General features: G+C 52.3%; 2 protein-coding genes across 2 annotated transcripts in view; one reads left to right on the forward strand and one right to left on the reverse strand.

Annotated features, from left to right (window-relative positions):
- Suds3 (SDS3 homolog, SIN3A corepressor complex component) overlaps positions 1-11354 on the reverse strand; it is a 32253-nt gene extending 20899 nt beyond the window's left edge. The window contains exons 1-6 of the mRNA XM_042669601.1: positions 11098-11354; positions 8101-8170; positions 5184-5239; positions 4046-4117; positions 2350-2369; positions 394-550 (exon numbers count right to left, since the gene is read on the reverse strand). Of these exons, the coding sequence (XP_042525535.1) occupies positions 394-550; positions 2350-2369; positions 4046-4117; positions 5184-5239; positions 8101-8170; positions 11098-11239 (517 nt within the window). The 5' untranslated portion in view covers positions 11240-11354. The remainder of the gene's footprint in view (positions 1-393; positions 551-2349; positions 2370-4045; positions 4118-5183; positions 5240-8100; positions 8171-11097) is intronic.
- A 4367-nt stretch (positions 11355-15721) lies between these two features.
- The window catches only part of Taok3 (TAO kinase 3), a 133296-nt gene continuing 126892 nt past the window's right edge, over positions 15722-22125 (forward strand). Inside the window, exon 1 of the mRNA XM_042669600.1 lies at positions 15722-15936. The gene's annotated coding sequence lies outside the window, so the exon portion shown is untranslated. The remainder of the gene's footprint in view (positions 15937-22125) is intronic.

Consider the following 22125-nt stretch of genomic DNA (forward strand, 5'->3'; position numbering starts at 1 on the left):
TGAAAAGGACAGAGACATGGAGCATGTCTTTCACCGGCCCAGGTGAAAGTCAGGTAAAGCACAAGCCAGAGCTTGCATTTCCTATTCAAGGCACACCTCTGTACTGAACCACCTGTGTCTCAGCTAGACACTGTCCTGGGTACTTCTAATATTAAACCAGAGTTAGGGCACGGCCAGCCCCCCTGGACAGTCTAGAAACTGACTCACACAAGTGAAGCAGCTGGATCAAGGCCACACAGCCGATACCAGGTGGAGCTAGAAAGCTGATCTGTCAAAGCCTTCCCCCAACCATGGCCACATCCCGCTCTGGAGGTGGGAGACAGCAAGAGTAATTGGAGCCTACCAGGGACAGGGACAGGGACACGGACACACACACACACAGAGTTTCCATACCTCCCGTCAGCTCCATAGTCAGCTTCTCGTTCTCAATCATTTTCTTCTTTTCTTCCAGTTCTGCAATCAGGTTCTCCTTCAGCTCCACCTTCTTGTCCTCAAATTCCTTCACTGCTGCCTTCTTTTCTTTGATGTAGTTTCTTTCCACTTGTTCAGTCTGAACAAGAAAGAAACACAGGCTGGGGGAAACATAGTCTAAGCAGCTGGAAGTCAGGCTCAACAGTTCTCAACAGTAAAGAAAATACCTTGACCAGAAGTACAAGTCAGTCTTACACACTCTTACACACATGTGGCACCAGGGGTCAGCAAGGCCAACAAAGGGCCAAGTTCAGACACAGGACTGCTTCCTCCCTGCCCGCCAGGAGACCACAATTAATAAAGCACAGTGTCTCAAGAAGGCAATCTTAAGATGAAATCTCTACTCAAAATTAACTGCATGATATTAAAACCAGACAAATGGAGTTACTATTTTTTATACTTAGAAGTACAGATCAGGAAGTGGTACTGTAGCTCAAGCGGTAGAGCGCTCGCCTTGAGCTGAAGAGCTGAGGGACAGCGCTAAGGCCCAGAGTTCAAGCCGCACAATCAACAAAAAAATAGTAACAACCTTATGGGCTCAGAAGATGGCTCCGTGGTAGAGCTCTTGCCTTGCATGCATTGAGGCCCTGGATTCGATTCCTCAGCACTACATAAGCAAAAAGAAAAAAGCTGGAAGTGGTGCCGTGGCTCAAGTGGTAGAGCACTAGCCTTGAAGAGCTGAGGGACAGCGCCCAGGCCCAGAGTTCAGGCCCCACAACTGGAAGTACAGATCATTCACAAGGTTCCTGAAACATTGCAATTAAACTAAACTAACTTCCCAGTTAGCTTTGTGAGGTGGAGATCAGAGGATCATGGTTTGAGCCAGCCTGGGAAAATAGTGAGTACTCCCATCTCAACAAATGAGCTGAATGAAGTGGTTGAGATTTGTAAACTCAGCTATGCAGAAGGTATTAAGCCAGGAGACTGTGGTCCAGGGTAAAACCTACAATACCTTATCTGAAAAATAACTAAAGCAAAAAGGGCTGCGGGGGGGGCTCAAGTGGTAAAGACACCCTAGCAATCAGTAAGCTCCTGAGTTCAAATGCCAGTACAAAAACAAAATCCACCTGTAAACACCCCTTTTTTTTTTCTTTGGCATTACTGGGGCTTGAACTCAGGGCCCTCTGTTGCTAGGCTCTCTTTAGCACTTGAGGAACTTCCCCAGTGACAGCACCCACTTCAACAATCCCTGCACCATAGTGTAATAAACACAGGGGCCATGGGTGGGGACCATGTGATCCCCTAGGCAGTGACTCGTTTTAGAATGGCTTCCAACAACAGGGTGGAAAAAACACCATCTCTACCCAATCACCACCTGGGACAAAACAGCCCTCAAGACTGGCCTTGACGCCGACTGGAGACTGACAGAGCCAGAGTGAATGCAGACTGAAAGGAAGCTTTTATTACTGGCCCAGAGTTGCTGTTAAAAAATTATTTTGTGGGCTGGGAAGGTGGCTCAGTGGTAGAGTACTTGCCTTGCATGCCTGAGGCCCTGGGTTCCATTCCTCAGCACCACATAAGCAAAAAGATAAAAGCCGGAAGTGGCGCTGTGGCTCAAGTGGTAGAGCGCTAGCCTTGAGCTGAAGAGCTGAGGGACAGCGCCCAGGCCCAGAGTTCAGGCCCCACAACCGGACCCAAAAAAAAAAAAAATGATTTTGTGAGCAATTCCATGGGACTACTTCAAGGACCAGTATCAATATGAAGTCCCTATAATTCAGATACTGTGAGGTAAATGCCACAGAAAACAGTGAGCAGCCCCGGTGTTAAGCACAGGCTATCCAACAACAAATGAAGAGAAGGCCTCCAGTTTCACAGAAGGAGGCCACAGGAGGAGAGGCGGCTTCCCACAGCAGCCCAGTCTGCAAGTCCAGTACTTACCTCCAGCTGGAGGAAGAGCTCTGGAAGAGAAAAACAGTGTACAGTTAGATTCTGGGTCCCCAGGTGCCACACCTTCCCACCCAGGAACATCAGGCCTCACTTAATACACAGAATTACTTTCTGACAGCACATTATACAAAGCAAATGTGGGGAGATGTGAAAAGAAGGACAGGAGAAATACTTGTGCTTGTTTTAAGTTTGGTCTTGGATGCTATCAGCTCAAACAGTTCTGAGTCAAGCCCTCCAACACCCCTCAGCAGAGGTCCTGCTGAGCTCTCCTAGGACTTTGCTCTCAGGACGTCAGGCTCTGACCAGGCTGGTGCCTCTGACAACAATGCCCTGGGGCCTCTGACCTCTCTCAAGTTCCTAATCAACTGCAGTCCTTCCTCACTCACTAAGCCCCGGTGAGCCACTGGAAGGACCCACCCAGCAGTGCTGCACAGGTTTCTAAGGCCTATAGTGTACCTGACAATTAGCAGTTCTTTACAAAACAGACTCTCACTTACCTCTCTCTCACACACACACACTCACACCCCAAGAGAAGATACAAAACCCATTCTTGGAATAAAATAGGCCTATGGCCTACTGTATGCAGTCAGTGAAGACTACTGGGTATTGAGCCCAGCTTAACAGGGTCAGTGCAAACCTGACATCCTACAGACCCACAGCCCAGATGCACGCAACCATACCCCCACAGAGCTCTCAGGGTGCAGAGGACATCTGAAGCTGCTTGATGGAAAATGTCAACTGCAGAAAAGACTAAACCACTTTGTTTCTGATGGGCAGAAACCCTCAGCACTCTGGTCCCAGGAATGGCTGGGCACAGGAGCCCAAGCACACCCAGCCCCATGCTATCAAGGCTTCGTGGTGCTACCCATGACCAGTCACACCTGCAGCAAGCAGGCGGATGACGGGGCTTCAGCCAATACAGCACAGCTGAAGAGGTGGACTGTCTCTGTAAGACTGACTCTGCTTTCTACAGCCACATCATGACTGATCTAGAAGAGCTTCTGTGCCTTCAGTTGAGAGGAGAAGCCTATATGACATAACACAAAAGAAAAGGACAGTCTGCAGGAATGAAGAAAAGCAACTCATCTACCTAACGCTGGAGCACCCAGCTCGTTTTCAAATCCTGCTCCTACCAGGGTTCTTTCCCTTTACGTGTGCAGCTATTTTCTATCAGAGCAATGTCAAGTTTCCTAAAGGGCAATGTGTCCACAGCCTTATGTTGCTTACACTTTGTAAATGGAGCAGATACCCAACAAATGGATGCATTTATTCCACACAACAGCCCCAAAGCAAAAGCCTGCTCCTTTTCTCTGCAGGCTTACAATGCAATACTTGCAGAAAGGAGGAGGGCCGTTCTGAGTACAGAATCCAGTAGCAGCAGGTAACGGTGGGCAGGACAACCTATACCTTCTTTAGCATCAGAGCCTCTGACTGTCTACAATTCAGCCAGGCAGACCAGAAAAGGTGAAGACCCCCCAGGGGGGGAGAGGGGAGGACCCAGGAAAATAACCTGACAGGAGTCACTGCTGTCAGCCTAAGCTACCTGAAAACTGCACCACTGCACTTTCTCTTCCCCAAGACTCTCCCAGTGGAGGGACACATTGTGGAGAAAAGATTGGGGTAACATTACATGCTGATAACAAAGGGGAAAAGTATGCAGGGGTGTTTTCATTTTAGAGACCTTCACCTGCATTCCGGATCCTTTCTTTGTATTGCTGGTCCAACTTTTTCATCCTCTTCTGATATTCCTGCAATGTGCCTGGAATTGGGAATTTATAAAACAGATATGTATTCTGAAGATCAATCTGCTCCTCATTGCTCCCTAGGATTCTTTTCTCCCACCACTGGTGACTAAGTAACACCAGAATAGAAGAAAGCCTAGGAAACCATACCCAAGAGGAGTTTACTGGATTCAGGCCCTCGGCCAAGACCCACAGCACACTCCACCCCAGGCCTAGATGTGGCCCACCCCAGAGTATCAAGATCTCAGGTGAGTGAGGGAGAGTAGGAAGGGTATAGATTCACCAGGTCAGTCTGACCACTTGTGGCTATAGCCTAAGGCAATAGGCTTCCCTTTCCAGGAGAAAGATCACTCTCCTTCAGCAGGCCTGGTCAAGGCTGTCCAGGAAGGCTTTCTGCACTGGAAGCATGTTCTGCACCTGCACTATCCAGTGCCAGCCACGAGCCCTCGGTGGCTATTTTAGCACGAAAGACTGCTAACACAGCTGAGGAAGATGATGACTACTTTCAGTCAATTACATGCAGCCTGCCAGTGCTCAGGTGTAAACCCTGAAGCCTCTGCTCACTCCCTGGTCTTCCCTGAAGCAATTATGATCCCTGATCCTAGGGCTTGGCTCCAGGCCAGTTCAAGGAAAAAGATCACTCCCTAGAAAAACAGCAACTACTGGAAAAGCAGGCTCAATGAGGTAGGGGGAGGGTAGGGAGAATTTCCATGATATGAACCCAAAGCGAACAGCACCAGCAAAGCCCCAGTTCCTTGCTGGGTCCACCCCAGTGCTGGGTCCTACTGACTCCCCTCGTCACACCGGAGATCACTGCAGGACAGTGGAGCTGCAGCACTGTTCCTAAGAGCACTATGCTTGAGGCACAGAGGACTCAACTGGAGCCCTCCAGAAGGCCCCACGGAGAATTTCACTTTAGAAGAATACGCTCCCTGTTGGAAACATGGAAAAGCTTGAAAACCACTACTTTATCAGCAGAAGACAGCAAAATATGTTCTGGATCACTTAAACCACTCCCACAGAACAGCAAGCCAGGCAAAACTCAAAGATATTTAGAAACGACAGAGATGAGCACACACCAACCTTCCTGCAGCTGTTGCAGCTGCCTCTTCAGAGAAGCCAGTTTGTCCTGATACATCCTATTTAAAAAAAAAAAAAGTCACATGAAAAGACAATGTCAGTCCTCAGTTCCAAACACCATTCACACAGAAGCTGCCCACAGTGTTTACAGTCCCAGTGCCCTTCAAGGGACGGAGGAAAGGAGAGGCTGGTTTAGAAGGCTCCAGATACAGGGATCACAAAGGGAAAGGCTCCAGTATTCTTGAATCACACCCTAATTTTACAGATTCTTCTGTAAACCAATTCAAAATGTCCAATCATGAAGATGGCAAATTATAATAAACACCAATGGTGGACAGGTAAACAAGGACATACAAAAATAAAGTACAAGCGCCATGCTCTTTTCTTTTGAATTTTAAGGCACAGCATCACACGCCAAAAAATGTGGAGCTGGCACTAAACACAACTCCTCCAGCACCTAAACAAGAAGGAAGACGATGCCTTCCGAGTACAGGTCTACAAATTAGCACAGCTGTGTGAGCATCGAGTTAATAAACTTCCTTGTCACTTCTTTTAAGCTCTACTCTTTCAGAATCAAAAAAATAACACAGAAATGGCGCTGTGGCTCAAGTGGTAGAAGAGCTCAGGGACAGCGCCCAAGCCCCGAGTTCAAGCCCCACAACTGACAAAAATAAATAACAGTAGTTCAGAGGCAAAAGTTAAAATGCAGCCCCAGCTGGGTGAGAAGAAGCAGCACACACAAAGCATACGGCATGTTATTAGCCCAAAGAACTAGAGGAGTGTGGGTTGTATTTGGAGATCTCCTCTGAGCAGTTAAAAGGCTGCCATGTCTACTACATGTTAGGTAGTTTTTTTTTCAGTTTTAGACTCTTATTACAAAGACACTCAAGGGATAATTCAGCTAAGTCTGGCCAGGCTTTGGCCCTCACTCACAGGTTAGGCTTCCTAGGGAGAGTTCCAATGACTCCTGATAGTCACTGGGAGCCATACAAGGCATTGCATTTTAGTCAAAACTTATTTTATACTTGCTATTTTCAACCCAAAGATTATCTCTAAAAAATGGTGTTTAAACATCAAGTACAGGAGAAGGAACAGACATAAAACCATAAGCAAAGGGGGAGGGGGGGCGGGGGGATGAGAAGGGATGGGAAGGGGAAACAAAAGAGGAGGAGGCTACAATGCTTGATAAGAAATGTACTCATTATCTTGCCCATGTAATTGTAACTCCTCTGTACAGTATTTTCATAATAATAAATAAATAAATAAATAAAACCATAAGCAAGCCAGGCACCAGTGGCTTAAGCCTGTCATCCTAGGTACTCAGGAGGCTGAAATCTGAGAATCGCAGTTCAAACCAGCCGGGCAGGAAAGTCCGTGAGACTCATCTCCAATTAATCACCAGAAAACCAGAAGTGGTGCAGTGGTTCAAAGTGGTAGAGTGCTGGCCTTGAGCAAAAAAAAAAGCTCAGGGACCACACCCAGGTCCTGAGTTCAAACCCAATAACTGACAAAAATAAAAATAAAAAATAAAATTTTTAAAGCACAAAAAGTCAGCACTCAGCACCCAGGGCATTCAATCTCCCATCCCACAGTCCCAGACAGTGCCTGCATCTGAGTCTGTCTACAAAAACGAACAGTGTACCGGGAATCGTGAGAACATATCTCAAAGGGGTCAATGTCAGTCAGGAAGAGACTAAGGAAGAATAAAACCCAGACCACTGTTGGAAAGATCACAGGCATCAAGGTGACCCATTATTATCTTTCCTGTTCAGACTTAAATGAATTATCTGAGTTTCAAAGCTTGAAAAGGATAAAAGAATCCAGAAGATAGCCACAAACCCTGGCAAACAGGCCCTACAAAAGAATGTGGAACTTCTACTTTAGAAAAATTTCAGAAGTCCAAGTCAAGATCTTCAATAAATACACAGAGACCATGCTATACTGCTTTCTATCTGGGTACAATATAAAAAGCAAACAGGATGTGATAAAAAGCAGATAGGATGGAGGGGAACCTGGGGCTCCTAGAACTTGGGAGGTGGAGGTTGGAGGATTGGGAGAGCCCAGGAGTTTGAGACCAGCCTGTCTCAGAAGAAAACAAACATACAAAGGTGAGCAGAGTTTGCTCTCTGTGCATGTGTCCTCAAACAAGGAGAGGGTGTGAGTGACGAGTGGTGAAGATGAGAGAGACTGAGACAAGTTGTGCACAGGAGTCAGAAGCCTGCTCTCCAGTCCCGGGTCCCTGAGAGCATCAAGACAGAGTAGAACGGCCAGCATAGATGCCAGTTACCTTCTTTGGGCCTTGTCAGACACATCAAAACCTAGATATAAGACTCAAGAGTCTTAACTGGAAGACTAACTGTACTGCTTTAAAGGAGGAAATGCAGAGATAATGTGTGTAAGGTCCGCTCTGGGATGGCTAGCAGACTCCACCCTCCTGGTAGCAAAGTCTCCACCCAGTACCTGTGTTACCTAGGCAACTGGGACACCTGGGAGAGGTCACATCTGCATCCACTGAGGTCACATTTGAATTTGATGTGGCCACACCCTTCTCAGGCCCAGAAGCCCTCTCTCTGCAACTTTCTAGCTCTTTCTCAGCTCTTTCCTTCTCTTTTCTAGCCCTCTCTCTGCTCTTGTCTAGCTCTTCTCAAGCTCTTTTCTCTCTCTTTCCTCTCTCTCTTTCCCGGCTCTCTCTCTTTCCTAGGCCTTTCCCAGCCGCGTGGAGTGCCAACCTTGCCTGGTCCCAGCAGGTCTACTGAATAAACCTACCCCTTACCTGAATACCATGTGCGTGCTGCTGTTCTTACTCGGCTACCTCTTTTTAAAAACCTAACAATGTGTACTTTTGAAGAACCAAGGTCAAAACCACAGAGCCACCATAAAGATTTTATATCAATGAACAGAGACAGGCAAATAAACTCACTGTTCTTTCATCTCTACATAGTCTTCTTCATCATGCTTTGCCAGGTCAGCCTCACTGGCATCCTCCGTATCTGAGAAAATGAAGACAGGTTAAGATTATAATTCACAGCTGACAAGAACAAGTAAACTTCTACTCACCACAGGCCTGCATGAAACCACAAAATACCACCTCCAACTAGCCCAAGCAGCTGTATGAAAGAGTCTGCCTTTATCTGAAGGGAAGCCAGAAAAGAAGGTGCAGCAGACACAGGCAGTAAGGATGCCACCGTAACAATCAGGGTAGTGCAGGGGAGATATGGGCATCACCAGCAGGAATTGCAAGCACTCAAGCCCTACTCACTGCTCAAAAAGAGTGCAGGGCTGGGAAGGCGGTCAGTGGTGGAGCGCTTGCCTTGCATGCAGGAGGCCCTGGGTTCAATTCCTCAGCTCCACATAAGCAGAAAAAGCTGGAGGTGGCGCTGTGACTCAAGTGGTAGAGCGCTAGCCTTGAGCTGGAGAGCCGAGGGAGAGTACCTAGGCCCAGAGTTCAGGCCTCATGACCAACAACAACAACAAAAGAGTGCACACGCTCTCTCCTGAGGGATGCTGGGTTTGAACCTGCACACACTGTTCCTCAGATACATACACTGAAAAAGGAGAATTCCCCACCACAAATTAAGTTCTAATAACCAAATAATGTTTAAAGTCACAAAAGGCAGGATGGGGGCAAGATGACTAGTTACAAATTTAAAAAGTTTCAAAACGTTTATAACCCTGTTCTCTGGCAAACAGCTGAAGGGTAGAGAATTTCAACCGCCCCTTACTGAAAATAAAAAGTCAACTTTGGTTTCAGTGCTCCCCCTGGTGGCCACTGGGTGCAATGCAAAGGGTTTCACCCAAAACCTCTAGTTTTCAATATAGCTCAACACCATGCACCTGCATGCAATGCCTTCTTAGGTGCTGGACCCGGTCTGTCGGGACCTCATTCTCGAGAAAGGGGTTCAGGGAAGCGCCACCCGGGAGACTGACTCCAGACAACTGATCTACCTTAGTTTTGGGGCCCAACATGCCAGGATACTCTACCCACATGACTCTCTTCCTGCCCTTTTCTATTCACCTTTCTTCTCCCTCTAGCTCCTTCTTGAAGCTCCTCGCACTTGCCAAAGGCTGGAGACCAGAATGAAAAAAGCTGGACTCTGAGAGAAGCCTACTGGACGGGACACACGCCATAGGCAAGCAGTTCCCCCCCCCCCCCCACCCTTTTCCCTAGTGTTAAAAACCCTTCCGGAGCCCCAGACTAAGTACCTGGTTGATGCTCCAGCCTTCACGTCCCCCCCCCCCCCCGGGGGAGTCAGCGCTACCAACCCCTTCACCCGGGGTGGGGCAAAGCCAGGCCAAAAACTGACTTCGAGATCATATTTATACCGGGAGAGGGGAAGGGGGTTGTGCGCCCGTCCTGCGGCTTGAACTCAGGACCGGTGCACCGTCCCTGTTTGTTGTTGTTGCTGGGGGGGGGGGGGGGGGTTGCTCAAGGCCACGAGTGCTCTGCCACTTGAGCCACCGCTCCACTTCCGGCCTTTCTGTGGTTAATTGACGGGGGAAGGGGTGTGGGGGTGACAGACTTTCCTGCCCGGGCTGGCTTCGAACCGAGATCCTCAGATCTCAGCCTCCTGAGTAGCTAGGATCCAAGGCGTGGGGCTTTTGTTTGTGTTTTTCCAACTCGGCCGGGGGACCACTTTGCAAACGCAGGTGGGCTTCCCTGGGCCCCGCCCCGGGGGTGGCGAGCGCTCCGCGGGAGGGCTTTCCCACCAACACGCGAGTTCAGTGGGGGAATGGGGACGGAGGGAGCCGGCGGTCTTAAAGGGACCAGACACCTCGGACAACCTCTAACCCAGTCTCTAACCTAAGTGCGGGGCACGGGGCGGCCTCCCCCAGCCCGGACTCAGGGTGCCTTACCGTGGGCTGCCCCCTCCCCGTCCCCGCACCCCAGGCCCGGGGCCGCCTCGCCCCCCGCCCCCGTACCCCAGGCCCGGGGCCGCCCCCCCCCCGTCCCCGTCCCCGCACCCCAGGCCCGGGGCTGCCCCCTCCCCGTCCCCGCACCCCAGGCCCGGGGCTGCCCCCCCCCCCGTCCCCGCACCCCAGACCCGGGGCTGCCCCCTCCCCGTCCCCGCACCCCAGGCCCGGGGCTGCCCCCTCCCCGTCCCCGTCCCGCACCCAAGGCCCGACCCCCCCGCCCCCGTCCCCGCACCCCAGACCCGGGGCTGCCTCGCCCCTGACCCGCACCCCAGGCCCGGGGCCGCCCCCCCCCCCGTCCCCGTCCCCGCACCCCAGGCCCGGGGCTGCCTCGCCCCTCGGCCCGCACCCCAGGCTCGGGACCGCCCCCCCCGCCTCCGTCCCCGCACCCCAGGCCCGGGGCCGCCCCCCCCCGCCTCCGTCCCCGCACCCCAGGCCCGGGTCACCCCCGCCTCCGTCCCCGCACCCCAGGCCCGGGTCATCCCCGTCCCCGTCCCCGCACCCCAGGCCCGGGGCCGCCCCCCCCGTCCCCGTCCCCGTCCCCGCACCCCAGGCCCGGGTCACCCCCGCCTCCGTCCCCGCACCCCAGGCCCGGGTCATCCCCGTCCCCGTCCCCGCACCCCAGGCCCGGGGCCGCCCCCCCCCGTCCCCGTCCCCGTCCCCGCACCCCAGGCCCGGGTCACCCCCGCCTCCGTCCCCGCACCCCAGGCCCGGGTCATCCCCGTCCCCGTCCCCGCACCCCAGGCCCGGGGCCGCCCCCCCCCGTCCCCGTCCCCGTCCCCGCACCCCAGGCCCGGGTCACCCCCGCCTCCGTCCCCGCACCCCAGGCCCGGGTCACCCCCGTCCCCGTCCCCGCACCCCAGGCCCGGGCCACCCCCGCCTCCGTCCCCGCACCCCCGCCGCCCCCTGCCCCCCGCCGCCCGCCCCCTGCGCCTCCGTGGGAGTCGTGACCCCCCCGGGGCCGGGCCACCCCCCCGTCCCCGCACCCCGCCCGCCCCGCACGCACCCTCGTCCGAGTCGCGGCCCCGGCAGCTGCGCTCGTCGTCCTCGGCGCTCTCCAGCTCCTCGTCCTCCTCCGGGTAGAACTCCGGGGCGGGCGGCGCTCCAGCCGGGGCCGGCGCCGGAGCCAGCAGCCCCGCCGCGCTCATGTCGCCTCGGAGCCCGCGGCCACCTCTCGGGCGGCCCCGACGTCGCCGCGACGGCGCCTCAGGCGGCCCCGAACTCAAGGAGGAGCGGCGGCCGCGACGACCCCGTCCCCGCCGGCGCCGCGCTCCGCCCCCCGCGCCCGCGCTCGGCAACGGGGGCCTCGAGCTCAGGGCGACTTCCGGGTCGCGAGCTGCCCGGTGGCGGCCTGACCCCGCCATCCTCAGAAGCTGGAGGAGACGCCCGACACCCCTTTCGTGGGAACCGCGGCCCCTTCATTGCCGTCTTAAAACACTCAGTAGGTGGTCAGGGGGCGGGGCGGAGGCCAGGTTCCCTCGAGTTAGGCAAATCTGTGGACAGCCCTGGCCGCCGCCAGGACCCCACCCACGCCCCTCCTGCAAAGCTCAGCGGACACTTCCGGAAATCGCCGCCAGGCGGCGCCCAGAGCCAGAACGAAAGGGAGGAGGATGTCAGCGACCCGAGGGGCGGAGGGCTCTGCACCGCCCTTGGCAGGTGGAGATGAGCTCTCATTCAGGCAGGTGAACGTCATAAACCGTCCTCTGAATAGATCAGGAAACCTAAACTAGCCAGGGTGCCTGATCATGCGGGTGGGGGAAGGAAGCCTGGCCCCTCCCCGTGGCTAATTAGAAGGGTTTTTTTCCAGAACTCAAAGACAAGATGCTGTTACTCCATCCCAGGGTCCACAGAATGGTATTTCCCTAGACCTTGGGAATACTTCCTGTTGTATAGGTTTACTCGATCTGCTAAGTGTTCCCCGGGTTTACCAGTGGTAAGAAGGGCTGTCTTTGCATAAAAGGACAGAGACCCACCCCCAGCTTCTCCCCAGAACAAATGACTCCTATTTCTTTGAATATTTATTTTTTAAGTGTTGTTTTTCTGGTGGTTTTTTTTTTTTTATTATTTTATGTATTGCCTAATCCAATAGCTTGCTAACCAGCTAACACTTAGTTGAGCAAATGGAACCTTAGCCTACCGGAAGTAATTTGGCTAAAATACACAAACCAAGAAAGCTAAGAATCTACTTGAATTCATTTGTGTTCTCTACTGAGTAGAAAGTGAACACGGTGTTGCCGTTTTGCTTACCAAACATTTCAGTATCCCTTGTTCTGAGAGCGGAAAAGGGGCTCAAAGACATATATTGATTTGTTCAAAGTGTTTCCACTGTGATGCACACCCAAGTCTCCATATAAATAGTAAAACTAGTGCAGACTCAGGAGGCTCTGGCCTATAATCCTATGTACTCACAAGGGAGGCTGAGATTCGGAGGACCTTGATTCACATCCAGCTCAGGCAAAAAAAAGCTCACTAGTCTCCAACTCCAAAATAACCAGCAAAAGGTAAGGCTAAAGGTGTGGCTCATGTGGTAGAATGCCAGCTTAGCAAGTATGAGGCCTTAGGTTGAAACCCCAGTAAATCCAAGGGGCAGGGGAGGGGGCGGGTAAGAAACAGCAAAACTGAACATAGATGTTAAAAGCCAGTTTGGAACCCGGTATAATATTCTCACTCTCAGATACTTTGTGATTAAATTTATCTCTACACTAGCCCCCATGGAGCCTTTAAAAGTGAGAAACTATTGTCCCATTTATTTTTAAGACATTTCACATATACTACCTTGTTTTAATTTAAATTTTGGCTTCATTCGTGAGGATTATTTCCTCCCAGTGAAACATAAGAATTTCCAGAGTGGAATGTAAGATGGCATTCCAGGAGTTTCAAGATCTGAAGCTCCTAAATACGAATAGCTTTCAAAGCTCAGTGTAGATCTGAAGTCTATATTTAAAAGTAGGATTCCAGAACTGTCCCTCATCCAACAGATGAAGTCATTTTCTTTTCTTGTGCTATTGGATCACATCTACATTTCTTGTAATCAGTTACATTGGACAACTTAGGTTCCGATCAGTGAATTTATTCATAACATAGAAAAGAAAAAAAAAAAAAGCCAGGAGCCAATGGCTTATGTCTGTCTATATTCCTAACTACTTAGTAGACTGAGATCTGAGTACTGAGGTTAGAAGCCAGTCATGGCAGGAAAGACTATAAGATTCTCATCTCTAGCTGGGAAGGTGGCTCAGTGGTAAAGCGCTTGCCTTGCATGCATGAGGCTCTGGGTTCGATTCCTCAGCACCACATAAGCAGAAAAAAAAAAAGCCAGAAGTGGCGCTGTGGCTCAAATGGTAGAGAGCTAGCCTTGAGCTGAAGAGCTGAGGGACAGCGCCCAGGCCCAGAGTTCAGGCCCCACGACTGGACCCAAAAACAAAAAAAATTCTCATCTTCAATTTACCACCAAAAAGCCAGAAGTGCAGCTGTGACTAAAGTGATTGAATGTCAGACTTGAGCTCAGGGACAGTGCCTGGGCACTGTCAAGCAACACACATACACACACACACACACACACACACACACACAGTCAGAACTGGTTGAACTTTCAAAAAGTTGATTTTGCTGCTAAATGTTTTCAAGAATGCAGGTTTTTTTAAATAAATATATTACTTGTTTTATTTCTATATCTAGCTTCTTAATTGCAAACAGCATCTGCAAATGGTCATGAATTCCTTTTTTCATATGTAATTCAGAGATACAATTAGATTCTTGGGTGATGAGTTTATCCATTCTTTTTTCCTGTTTCTGCAGAACTATTAGGATGAGCTCTTAACTGACTCTTAACTGCTCTTTAGAGAAGAAGGGTCTTACTTTAAAAAAAAAAACCGCATTACTTTATTCTTGCCCGTGCATAATGGTTTAATATGATTTTGTAGTCTCCTTCAGCCTTTAAGAGTCCAGTTCCCTCAAAATCGTTTTACCAGTTTGAAATCTTCCTATACCTTCCTCCCAGACTCAGTGCTCAGAAGAGGTTGACATTAGACTGAACTGAAACCGAAGTCCTGCCAGCTCTCCTTCAGCGTCTTCCAGAACCTCTGCAGTCTGTGCACTTCCTCATGTTCCAACACTTTATTTAAAGGGAGCCATTGTCATTGGAATGGTATATATTTTCAAAAGCACTAGGAGAAACGTGTATACCAATTAGAACAATTTTTTTTTCCATTTGTGGAGCTTAAACTCTGGACCTGGGCGCTGTCCCTCAGCCCTTCAGCTCAAGGCGAGCGCTCTACCACATGAGCCACAGCGCCACTTCCGGTTTTCTGGTGGTTAATTGGAGATAAGGGTCTCACTGCCTTTCCTGCCCGGGCTGGCTTTGAACTGCGATCCTCAGATCTCAGCCTCCTGAGTAGCTAGGATCACAGGCGTGAGCCACCGGCGCAGGGCTAGAACAATTTTTTTTTTTTTTTTGTCTGTAGGGGTTTAAAAGAAAATGAATGATGGAAGGTTTTCTGAGAGCTAAAGGCCCCATCGACATAACCCGTCAGGTTAGGATCATAATGTGTTGTTCCTGAATTGAAACAATTTCTTTCATTAAAAACGCTAAATGGTCCAAGACCATAAACTTGCTTTGGAATTTAGGTATTCAAGGTGTTTTCCTGGTACTTGGTGTTAATTTAATGAGCATTATCCGGTTGCCTGGAAGTATTAAGCATGCTGTTGAGTGACCAACCCCCGCTCTCCACCCCCCCTCCCCGGCAGACACTATGTTTCAGCTGGGGTTAACTCGGTTCTTCCCTATCACTGGTTACCTCGGGGTCAAAGCTCACTGGCCTTTGGCCTTTGGCTCAGGCAGGATCATTAAAACCTGTAGCCCTGGCTTATTGAACGACAGCCAAAGAGGGTTCCTCCAGTCTCTGCTGTCATCAACACCCACAAAATGGGTATTTCCTAAAACCAGGCTTGAACGTTGGTGTATGCCCCCAGCACAGAGACATCCGTTCTTTTTTCTAACAGCTGTAAACTGCTGTCCGTGAAAGCAGCCTCCCAGCCAGAGATACAAGGACTTATTCACCCCAAGTCCTAGGCGAATACATGATACTGTTGATTTAGGATGGAACTACTGAGGAAGTTGTGGCACGGTCACCTGGCGCTCTGGCTCTCCTCCTCTCCATCCCCCCCTCCCTCTCTCCCTGTCCCTCTCCGTGGTCTCAGGGAGTCTCCCCAGAAAAGCAAAGGCGTGGGGAGGAGTGCCGTGAACTTTGACCTCTGAGCAGCACAAACAACACTGACCGCACCCCAGCCCCGACAGCGGGTAACTTGGACATTGCAAGGTCTTCCGTGTCTGAGAAAGCTCCGCCCCCTCAGTTCCCGCCCATCGTAAGCTCCACCAATCCTCAGCCTCCATCGACCTCTCGGCTGCCCAAGGCACTTCCAATCCAATACCTATATCCGGCCTCGGCCCCAGGCCCGGCGATCAGGGAAGGTCAGTAGAAAGCCTATCGGAGCCGAGCAGGGGCGTGGCCGGGGCAGGGGGCGGGCGTAAGGAGGCGATGGGGCGGGGCGCGCTCGGCGCGGTCGGGTGCGATTGGCCACCCCTGGCAGGCGCCGCACCTCGGACAGCAGCGGCGGCGGCAGCGGCGGCGCGGAGGTCCGTGTGGCCCCGGGCGGCGGGGTCCTGTGAGGAGTGCCGGGGCGCGACGCGAGGTCCCGGGCGGAGGCTGCGCGACGCGGGGTCCGGCACCGGGAGACCCGAGCCGGGCGTCCTCCGGGGAAACAGCCGCGCGACAGCGACTCGGAGCAAGTGTGAGGAGGAAGCGACGGCGGCGACGCGGGGCCCGGGAGCGGTGACAGCGGGGCTGAGGTGAGAACGCGGGGCGCCCGGTACCGGCGAAGGCGAGCACGCGGGCGCCCGGTGCTGACGGACAGCCCGCGCCTGGAAGGGACCCGGACCGGCGGCGGCGGGGAGCACCGACGGACGGACGGGAGTTCCGGGGTGCCCGGGACAGCGGGGCGCGGGGAGGGGACCCCGAGAGTGCCCGGGAGAGCGGGGCGCGGAGAGAGGACCCCGAGAGTGCCCGGGACAGCGGGGCCCGGAGAGAGGACCCCGAGAGTGCCCGGGAGAGCGGGGCGCAGGGAGGGGACCCCGAGAGTGCCCGGGACAGCGGGGCGCGGAGAGGGGACCCCGAGAGTGCCCGGGACAGCGGGGCCCGGAGAGAGGACCCCGAGAGTGCCCGGGACAGCGGGGCGCAGGGAGGGGACCCCGAGAGTGCCCGGGACAGCGGGGCCCGGAGAGAGGACCCCGAGAGTGCCCGGGAGAGCGGGGCGCAGGGAGGGGACCCCGAGAGTGCCCGGGACAGCGGGGCGCGGGGAGGGGACCCCGAGAGTGCCCGGGACAGCGGGGCGCGGAGAGGGGACCCCGAGAGTGCCCGGGACAGCGGGGCCCGGAGAGAGGACCCCGAGAGTGACCGGGACAGCGGGGCGCGGAGAGGGGACCCCGAGAGTGACCGGGACAGTGGGGCCCGGAGAGGGGACCCCGAGAGTGACCGGGACAGCGGGGCCCGGAGAGGGGACCCCGAGAGTGCCCGGGACAGCGGGGCGCGGGGAGGGGACCCCGAGAGTGACCGGGACAGCGGGGCGCGGGGAGGGGACCCCGAGAGTGACCGGGACAGCGGGGCGCGGGGAGGGGACCCCGAGAGTGCCCGGGACAGCGGGGCGCGGGGAGGGGACCCCGAGAGTGCCCGGGACAGCGGGGCGCGGAGAGGGGACCCCGAGAGTGCCCGGGACAGCGGGGCGCGGAGAGGGGACCCCGAGAGTGACCGGGACAGCGGGGCGCAGGGAGGGGACCCCGAGAGTGCCCGGGACAGCGGGGCGCGGGGAGGGGACCCCGAGAGTGCCCGGGACAGCGGGGCGCGGGGAGGGGACCCCGAGAGTGACCGGGACAGCGGGGCGCGGGGAGGGGACCCCGAGAGTGACCGGGACAGCGGGGCCCGGAGAGAGGACCCCGAGAGTGCCCGGGACAGCGGGGCGCGGGGAGGGGACCCCGAGAGTGCCCGGGACAGCGGGGCGCGGGGAGGGGACCCCGAGAGTGACCGGGACAGCGGGGCGCGGGGAGGAGACCCCGAGAGTGACCGGGACAGGACGGTGGGCTCAGAGAGAGAGGACCCCGAGAGTGCCCGGGACAGCGGGGCGCAGAGAGGGGACCCCGAGTGTGACCGGGACAGCGGGGCGCGGAGAGGGGACCCCGAGGGTGACCGGGACAGTGGGTCCCGGAGAGGGGACCCCGAGGATGACCGGGACAGCGGGGCGCGGGGAGGGGACCCCGAGAGTGATTGGGACAGCATGGCGGGGCGCAGAGAGGGGACCCCGAGAGTGATCGGGACAGCATGGCGGGGCACGGAGAGAGGACCCCGAGAGTGATCGGGACAGGACGGTGGGCGCAGAGAGGGGACCCCCGAGGGTGACTGGGACAGGACAGCGGGGCGCAGAGGGGACCCTGAGAGTGACCGGGACAGAATGGCGGGGCCTGAAGTGGGGACCCCCAAAGGGGCCAGAACAGCAGGGTATGAAGAGGGGACCCTGAGAGTGACCAAGACATCGAGATATCGGGGCGAGCAAGGGGAGGGGACCCCGAGAGTAGCCCGGACAGGACAACAGGGCCTGGAGTGGGGACTCAGTCTGATAGTGACTGGGATGTCGATCAAGAGGAGGACAGGGAACCCCCGAGAGGGGCCAGGACAGCAGAGGGGACCCCGAGAGGGGCCGGGACAGTGGGGTGAGCAGACGGGACCCCGAGGAGGTCTGAGACTGGTTTAAGACATCAGGATGAACCGAAGGAACCCTGAGAGTAACTGGGGGTGGGGGGAGATAAGCCATGAGATCCCCAAGAGAGGTGGGGAAAGGGGGTCTGAAGATGAGTCCCCAAGAGGAGCGAGGCTGGCTGTGAAGGCTTGGGGTAGCAGAGTAAAGGGAGGGAACCCCTAAAAGGGACCAGGACCGAAGGTGTATGGAAGGGCTCCTGGAGAGAAGGCGGGACAGTGGGGAGAGACTGCCACCCCTCCGGACCTAGGCCAGTGGATGCCAGTGGGGGGGCCGTAGAGGAGAGGGAGGGGGAGGCAGGGGTGGCAGGGCTGAGAGTTGCTCCACCTGGGGAACAGCACCGTGGGGAACCTGGTCCGAGTCTCCAGGGAGGGAGATCTGAGACCCGCGCTGCTTATAGGACCTCAACCCGTGGTCTCCCCCGAGGTTGACGCTGGGGTCTCAGTGAAGCCTGGCTATGTAGTGAAACATCTTGGAGATTCTTTACAAACGTCCTGGAAAGATGGAGATTTGTGCTGCCTGACCAGGTCCGGTCGGGGTCGTGGGAGGCATTCCAGGGCGTTCATGAAAGCTGGGGGAAAATGATCTTTTTTGGAGATTCATGTGCTGGATTAATTAAAATGTTTATTTTGATCCTGGAATTTTCCTGGACTGCTAGGACTTTTGTTTGTGCTTTTCCTTTTCTTTCTTTTTTTCTCTTCTTTCTTTTTTTTTCTTTCTTTCTTCCTTCCTTTTTTTTTTTTAAGTTCAAAAAGGAGTTAAAGTTTTTCAGATTGGCAGGATGTCAGTTTCAATATTTACCACTCAGATTTAGAAGAACTATATACCAGGTTGAGAAAGGGGGTTTTTTAACTTTGATGTGTTGGAGACAGCTTAAAGGTCAAGAGAGAGAGAGAGACAGACAGACAGACAGACAGACAGACAGACAGGCAGGCAGGCAGGCAGGCAGAGACACAGAGACAGAGACAGAGACAGAGAGAGTATGGACACAGAAATAGATAGGAATCACCGAACACATACCAATTTCCAATTGGATTTCTCATCCCAAAAGTTACAAGACTGAAGGCTTTATAATTCCAGGGCAAGCTATGGAGCATAGACAGTTTAGGTCCTGGTGGGAGGGAAGTTAGTGTCTATTAAAATGAGAAGCTGGGTGCTGGTGGCTCATGCCTGTAATCCTAGCTACTCAGGAAGCTGAGGTCTGAGGATCTCAGTTTAAAGCCAGCCCCAGCAGAAAAGTCCATGAGACTCCTATCTCCAGTAAACCACGAGAAAACCAGAAGTGGCTCTGTGGCTCAGTGGTGGAGCACAAGCCTTGAGCTGAAGAGCTGAGGGACAGTGCTCAGGCTCAGAGTTAAAGCCCCATGACCCACAAAAATAAATAGATAAAAATAAAATGAGCCGGGGGGAGCTGGGATGTAGCTCAGTGGCAAAGCGCTTGCCTAGCAAGTGCAATGTCCTGAGTTCGATCCCCAGTACCAAAAAAGAAAAGACTAAAATAAAATAAAATGAGCTGGACATGGGTGGCTCACGCCTGTAATCCTAGCTACTCAGGAGGCTGAGATCTGAGGATTGTGGTTCAAAGCCAGCCCAGGCAGGAAATTCTGTGAGAATCTTATCTCCAGTAAACCACTAGAAAACCAGAAGTGGCACTGTGGTTCAAGCGGTAGAGCGCTTGCCTTGAGCTGAAGAGCTGAGGGACAGCGCCCAGGCCCAGAGTTTAAGCCCCACCACCGACCCCCTCCCAAAAAAGAAGAAGAAATGGAGGAATGCATTGTGGGGGGAAAGGGGGGAGTCAGTGAAGGGGGCTGCCTCCTTCTTTGACAAGGGAAAATTGAAACTGAGGACTAGGCACTTACTCACAGCACTTAGTATATGTTAATATCACCCTAACCACCTTTTAAATATTCTCTCCAATGCACACACTCTGCTATGGTTATATCCTACAATTTTGTGTTTAGTTTGTTAAATTTTTCACTTCTCTGCCAGTTTCTCTGTCATTTGTTTTTTCTTTCTTTTTTAGAAACAAACTTTGAAAATGATGCTTTTAGGGAAAAATTGGACATGATGACCACACCATTCCAGTTGCTTAGATACCTAATTCAAGTTTAAAATATACTGTTTAAAAAAAAATCTATTGACTGTGTTTAGTAATGGGCAGCTTCAACTTAGAGGAAGAAAGGAATGATGTATTAATTCCCAAAGGTGTAACATAGAGGCTAACTTAGAGCTGCTATGTATGTTTGTATGCATGTTGCATGCATGTGCTGGGGATCAAACTTAGGTTTTCCACACATGCTTGGCAAAAACTCTATCACTGTGCTAAACTCCCACTCAGCTCCAAAACCTACTGTTTAAATCCAAGAAAAAAAAATTCCTGAGCTGGACACTGGTGGCTTACTCTTGTAATCCTAGTTACTCAAGAGGTAGAGTGCTAGCCTTGGGCAAAAAACCTCAGGGACAGCGCCCAGAGTTCAAGACCCTTAATATTGGCACCACAAAAAAAAAAGATCTCAAAGTTCTTTTCATGAAGGTGACAATAAGTAGAGGACATTTTGTATTTAGGAATTTTGTTTGACATTAGCTGATACAGAACAGTTCTGAGCAGGTTGCTAGTGTGGAACTTGATGTGGTTATGAAATTTCCACTCAGTGGATGTCCTCCCCTGAGAAATAGAAAAGCAGATGAGAGGGACAACAGCTCAAACACAAATTAAAAATATCAGACATTATCATTTTAGTGGGATGGAGTGTAATTTTTTACATTAAATTTATTTTTCCAGAATGCTAGATAAAATTCAAATAAAAGCCAGGTAACTCAAGGTTATTTAAAAGGGCAGTGTATTTGTTATGTAGTGCACAATATATATATATATATATATATATGTACATGTGCATATAATATATATATATATATATATTACATACAATGTTCTGTGACATGCCAGTAATTCTACAATATAATAGAGAAATTCATGATGTACTACCTGGTTGTTGTTGGGTTTTTTTTGTTTGTTCTCTTATGTCTTTTTGGTGGTAGTGGTGAGGTTTGAACTCAGGGCTTTCCTCTTGACAGGCAGGCACTGCACTGCTGAGCCTCCCCCCCACCCAACTCCTTTTTGCACTGCTCATTTTGAGATATAGTCTCACTGTTTGCCCAGTGTGTCATTCCTGGATCACCATCATCCTGTTTCATCCTTCCTGCCTTTACAGGTACCATTGCACACAGCTTCTTCCACCCAGATACAAGCTTAAAAACTTTTTTCTCTAGGCTGGCCTAAAGCCATAATCATCACAATCTCAGCCTCTCATGTAGCTGGGATGAGAAGCACATGCCACTGTAGCCATATATTGCTTATAAAGGACTCTTGCATCTCTTCCTGGGCCAGCCTTAAATTGTGATCCTCCCAACTTCAGCCCCCTGAGTAGCTAAGCTTACAGGCCTGAACTACTGTGCCTGGCTTCTAATAGAATTCTTAGTGACAGGGAAGGCCTCTAATAATTTTTTATTCCATGGGATAGGAGGAAGGGAAAGGGAGTATAGGGATTCTGTGGGAATTGTTCTCATTTCAAAAACTAAAACTTATAGGACAAGAAACTATAAGTATTAAGTCTGTATGCCTTCATTCATTTAAACCATTTATTTTCTGTTTAAAAAGATAAAGAAGAGGGGCTGGGAAGGTAGCTCAGTGGTAGAGTGCTTGCTTTGCATGCATGAGGCCCTGGGTTCGATTCCTCAGCACCACATAAGCAGAAAAAGCTGGAAGTGGTGCTGTGGCTCAAGTGGAAGAGCACTATCCTTGAGCTGAAGAGCTGAGGGACAGCGCCCAGGCCCAACGACTGACAAAAAAAAAGAAGAGATTAAGATGCACTTCCAAAGGAATGGTTGCAGCCGTCTCTGATGGAAGTTCCCCTGGGTCCTTTAGCTGTCCTCAGTTGTAGTTTAGCAAGATCCAAGTTCTGCCCAGGAAACAATAACCCACTTCACACTTCCTTTACCCCTTGAGTCCTGTACAGTCAAGCCATTGTAATCTCACAGGAGAGCTGCATATCTAATTTGGTTTAATGTTTAAGCCAGCCTGCATAAATGTCCCGGTTGCTTGCCAGTATTCATATCTACTGGTTTTAGGTTTATTTCTGTACACTTTTAGCTTAAAAGCCTTTTTTCGTTTGTAATTTTCCCCCTTTCAGTTTCTTCCCTCTTCCCCAAAAGTAAACATACAGACACAAGAAAG

The sequence above is a fragment of the Dipodomys spectabilis genome, unplaced genomic scaffold (assembly GCF_019054845.1).
Source record: "Dipodomys spectabilis isolate Male_0828 unplaced genomic scaffold, ASM1905484v1 ptg000499l, whole genome shotgun sequence".
Lineage (NCBI taxonomy): Eukaryota > Metazoa > Chordata > Mammalia > Rodentia > Heteromyidae > Dipodomys > Dipodomys spectabilis.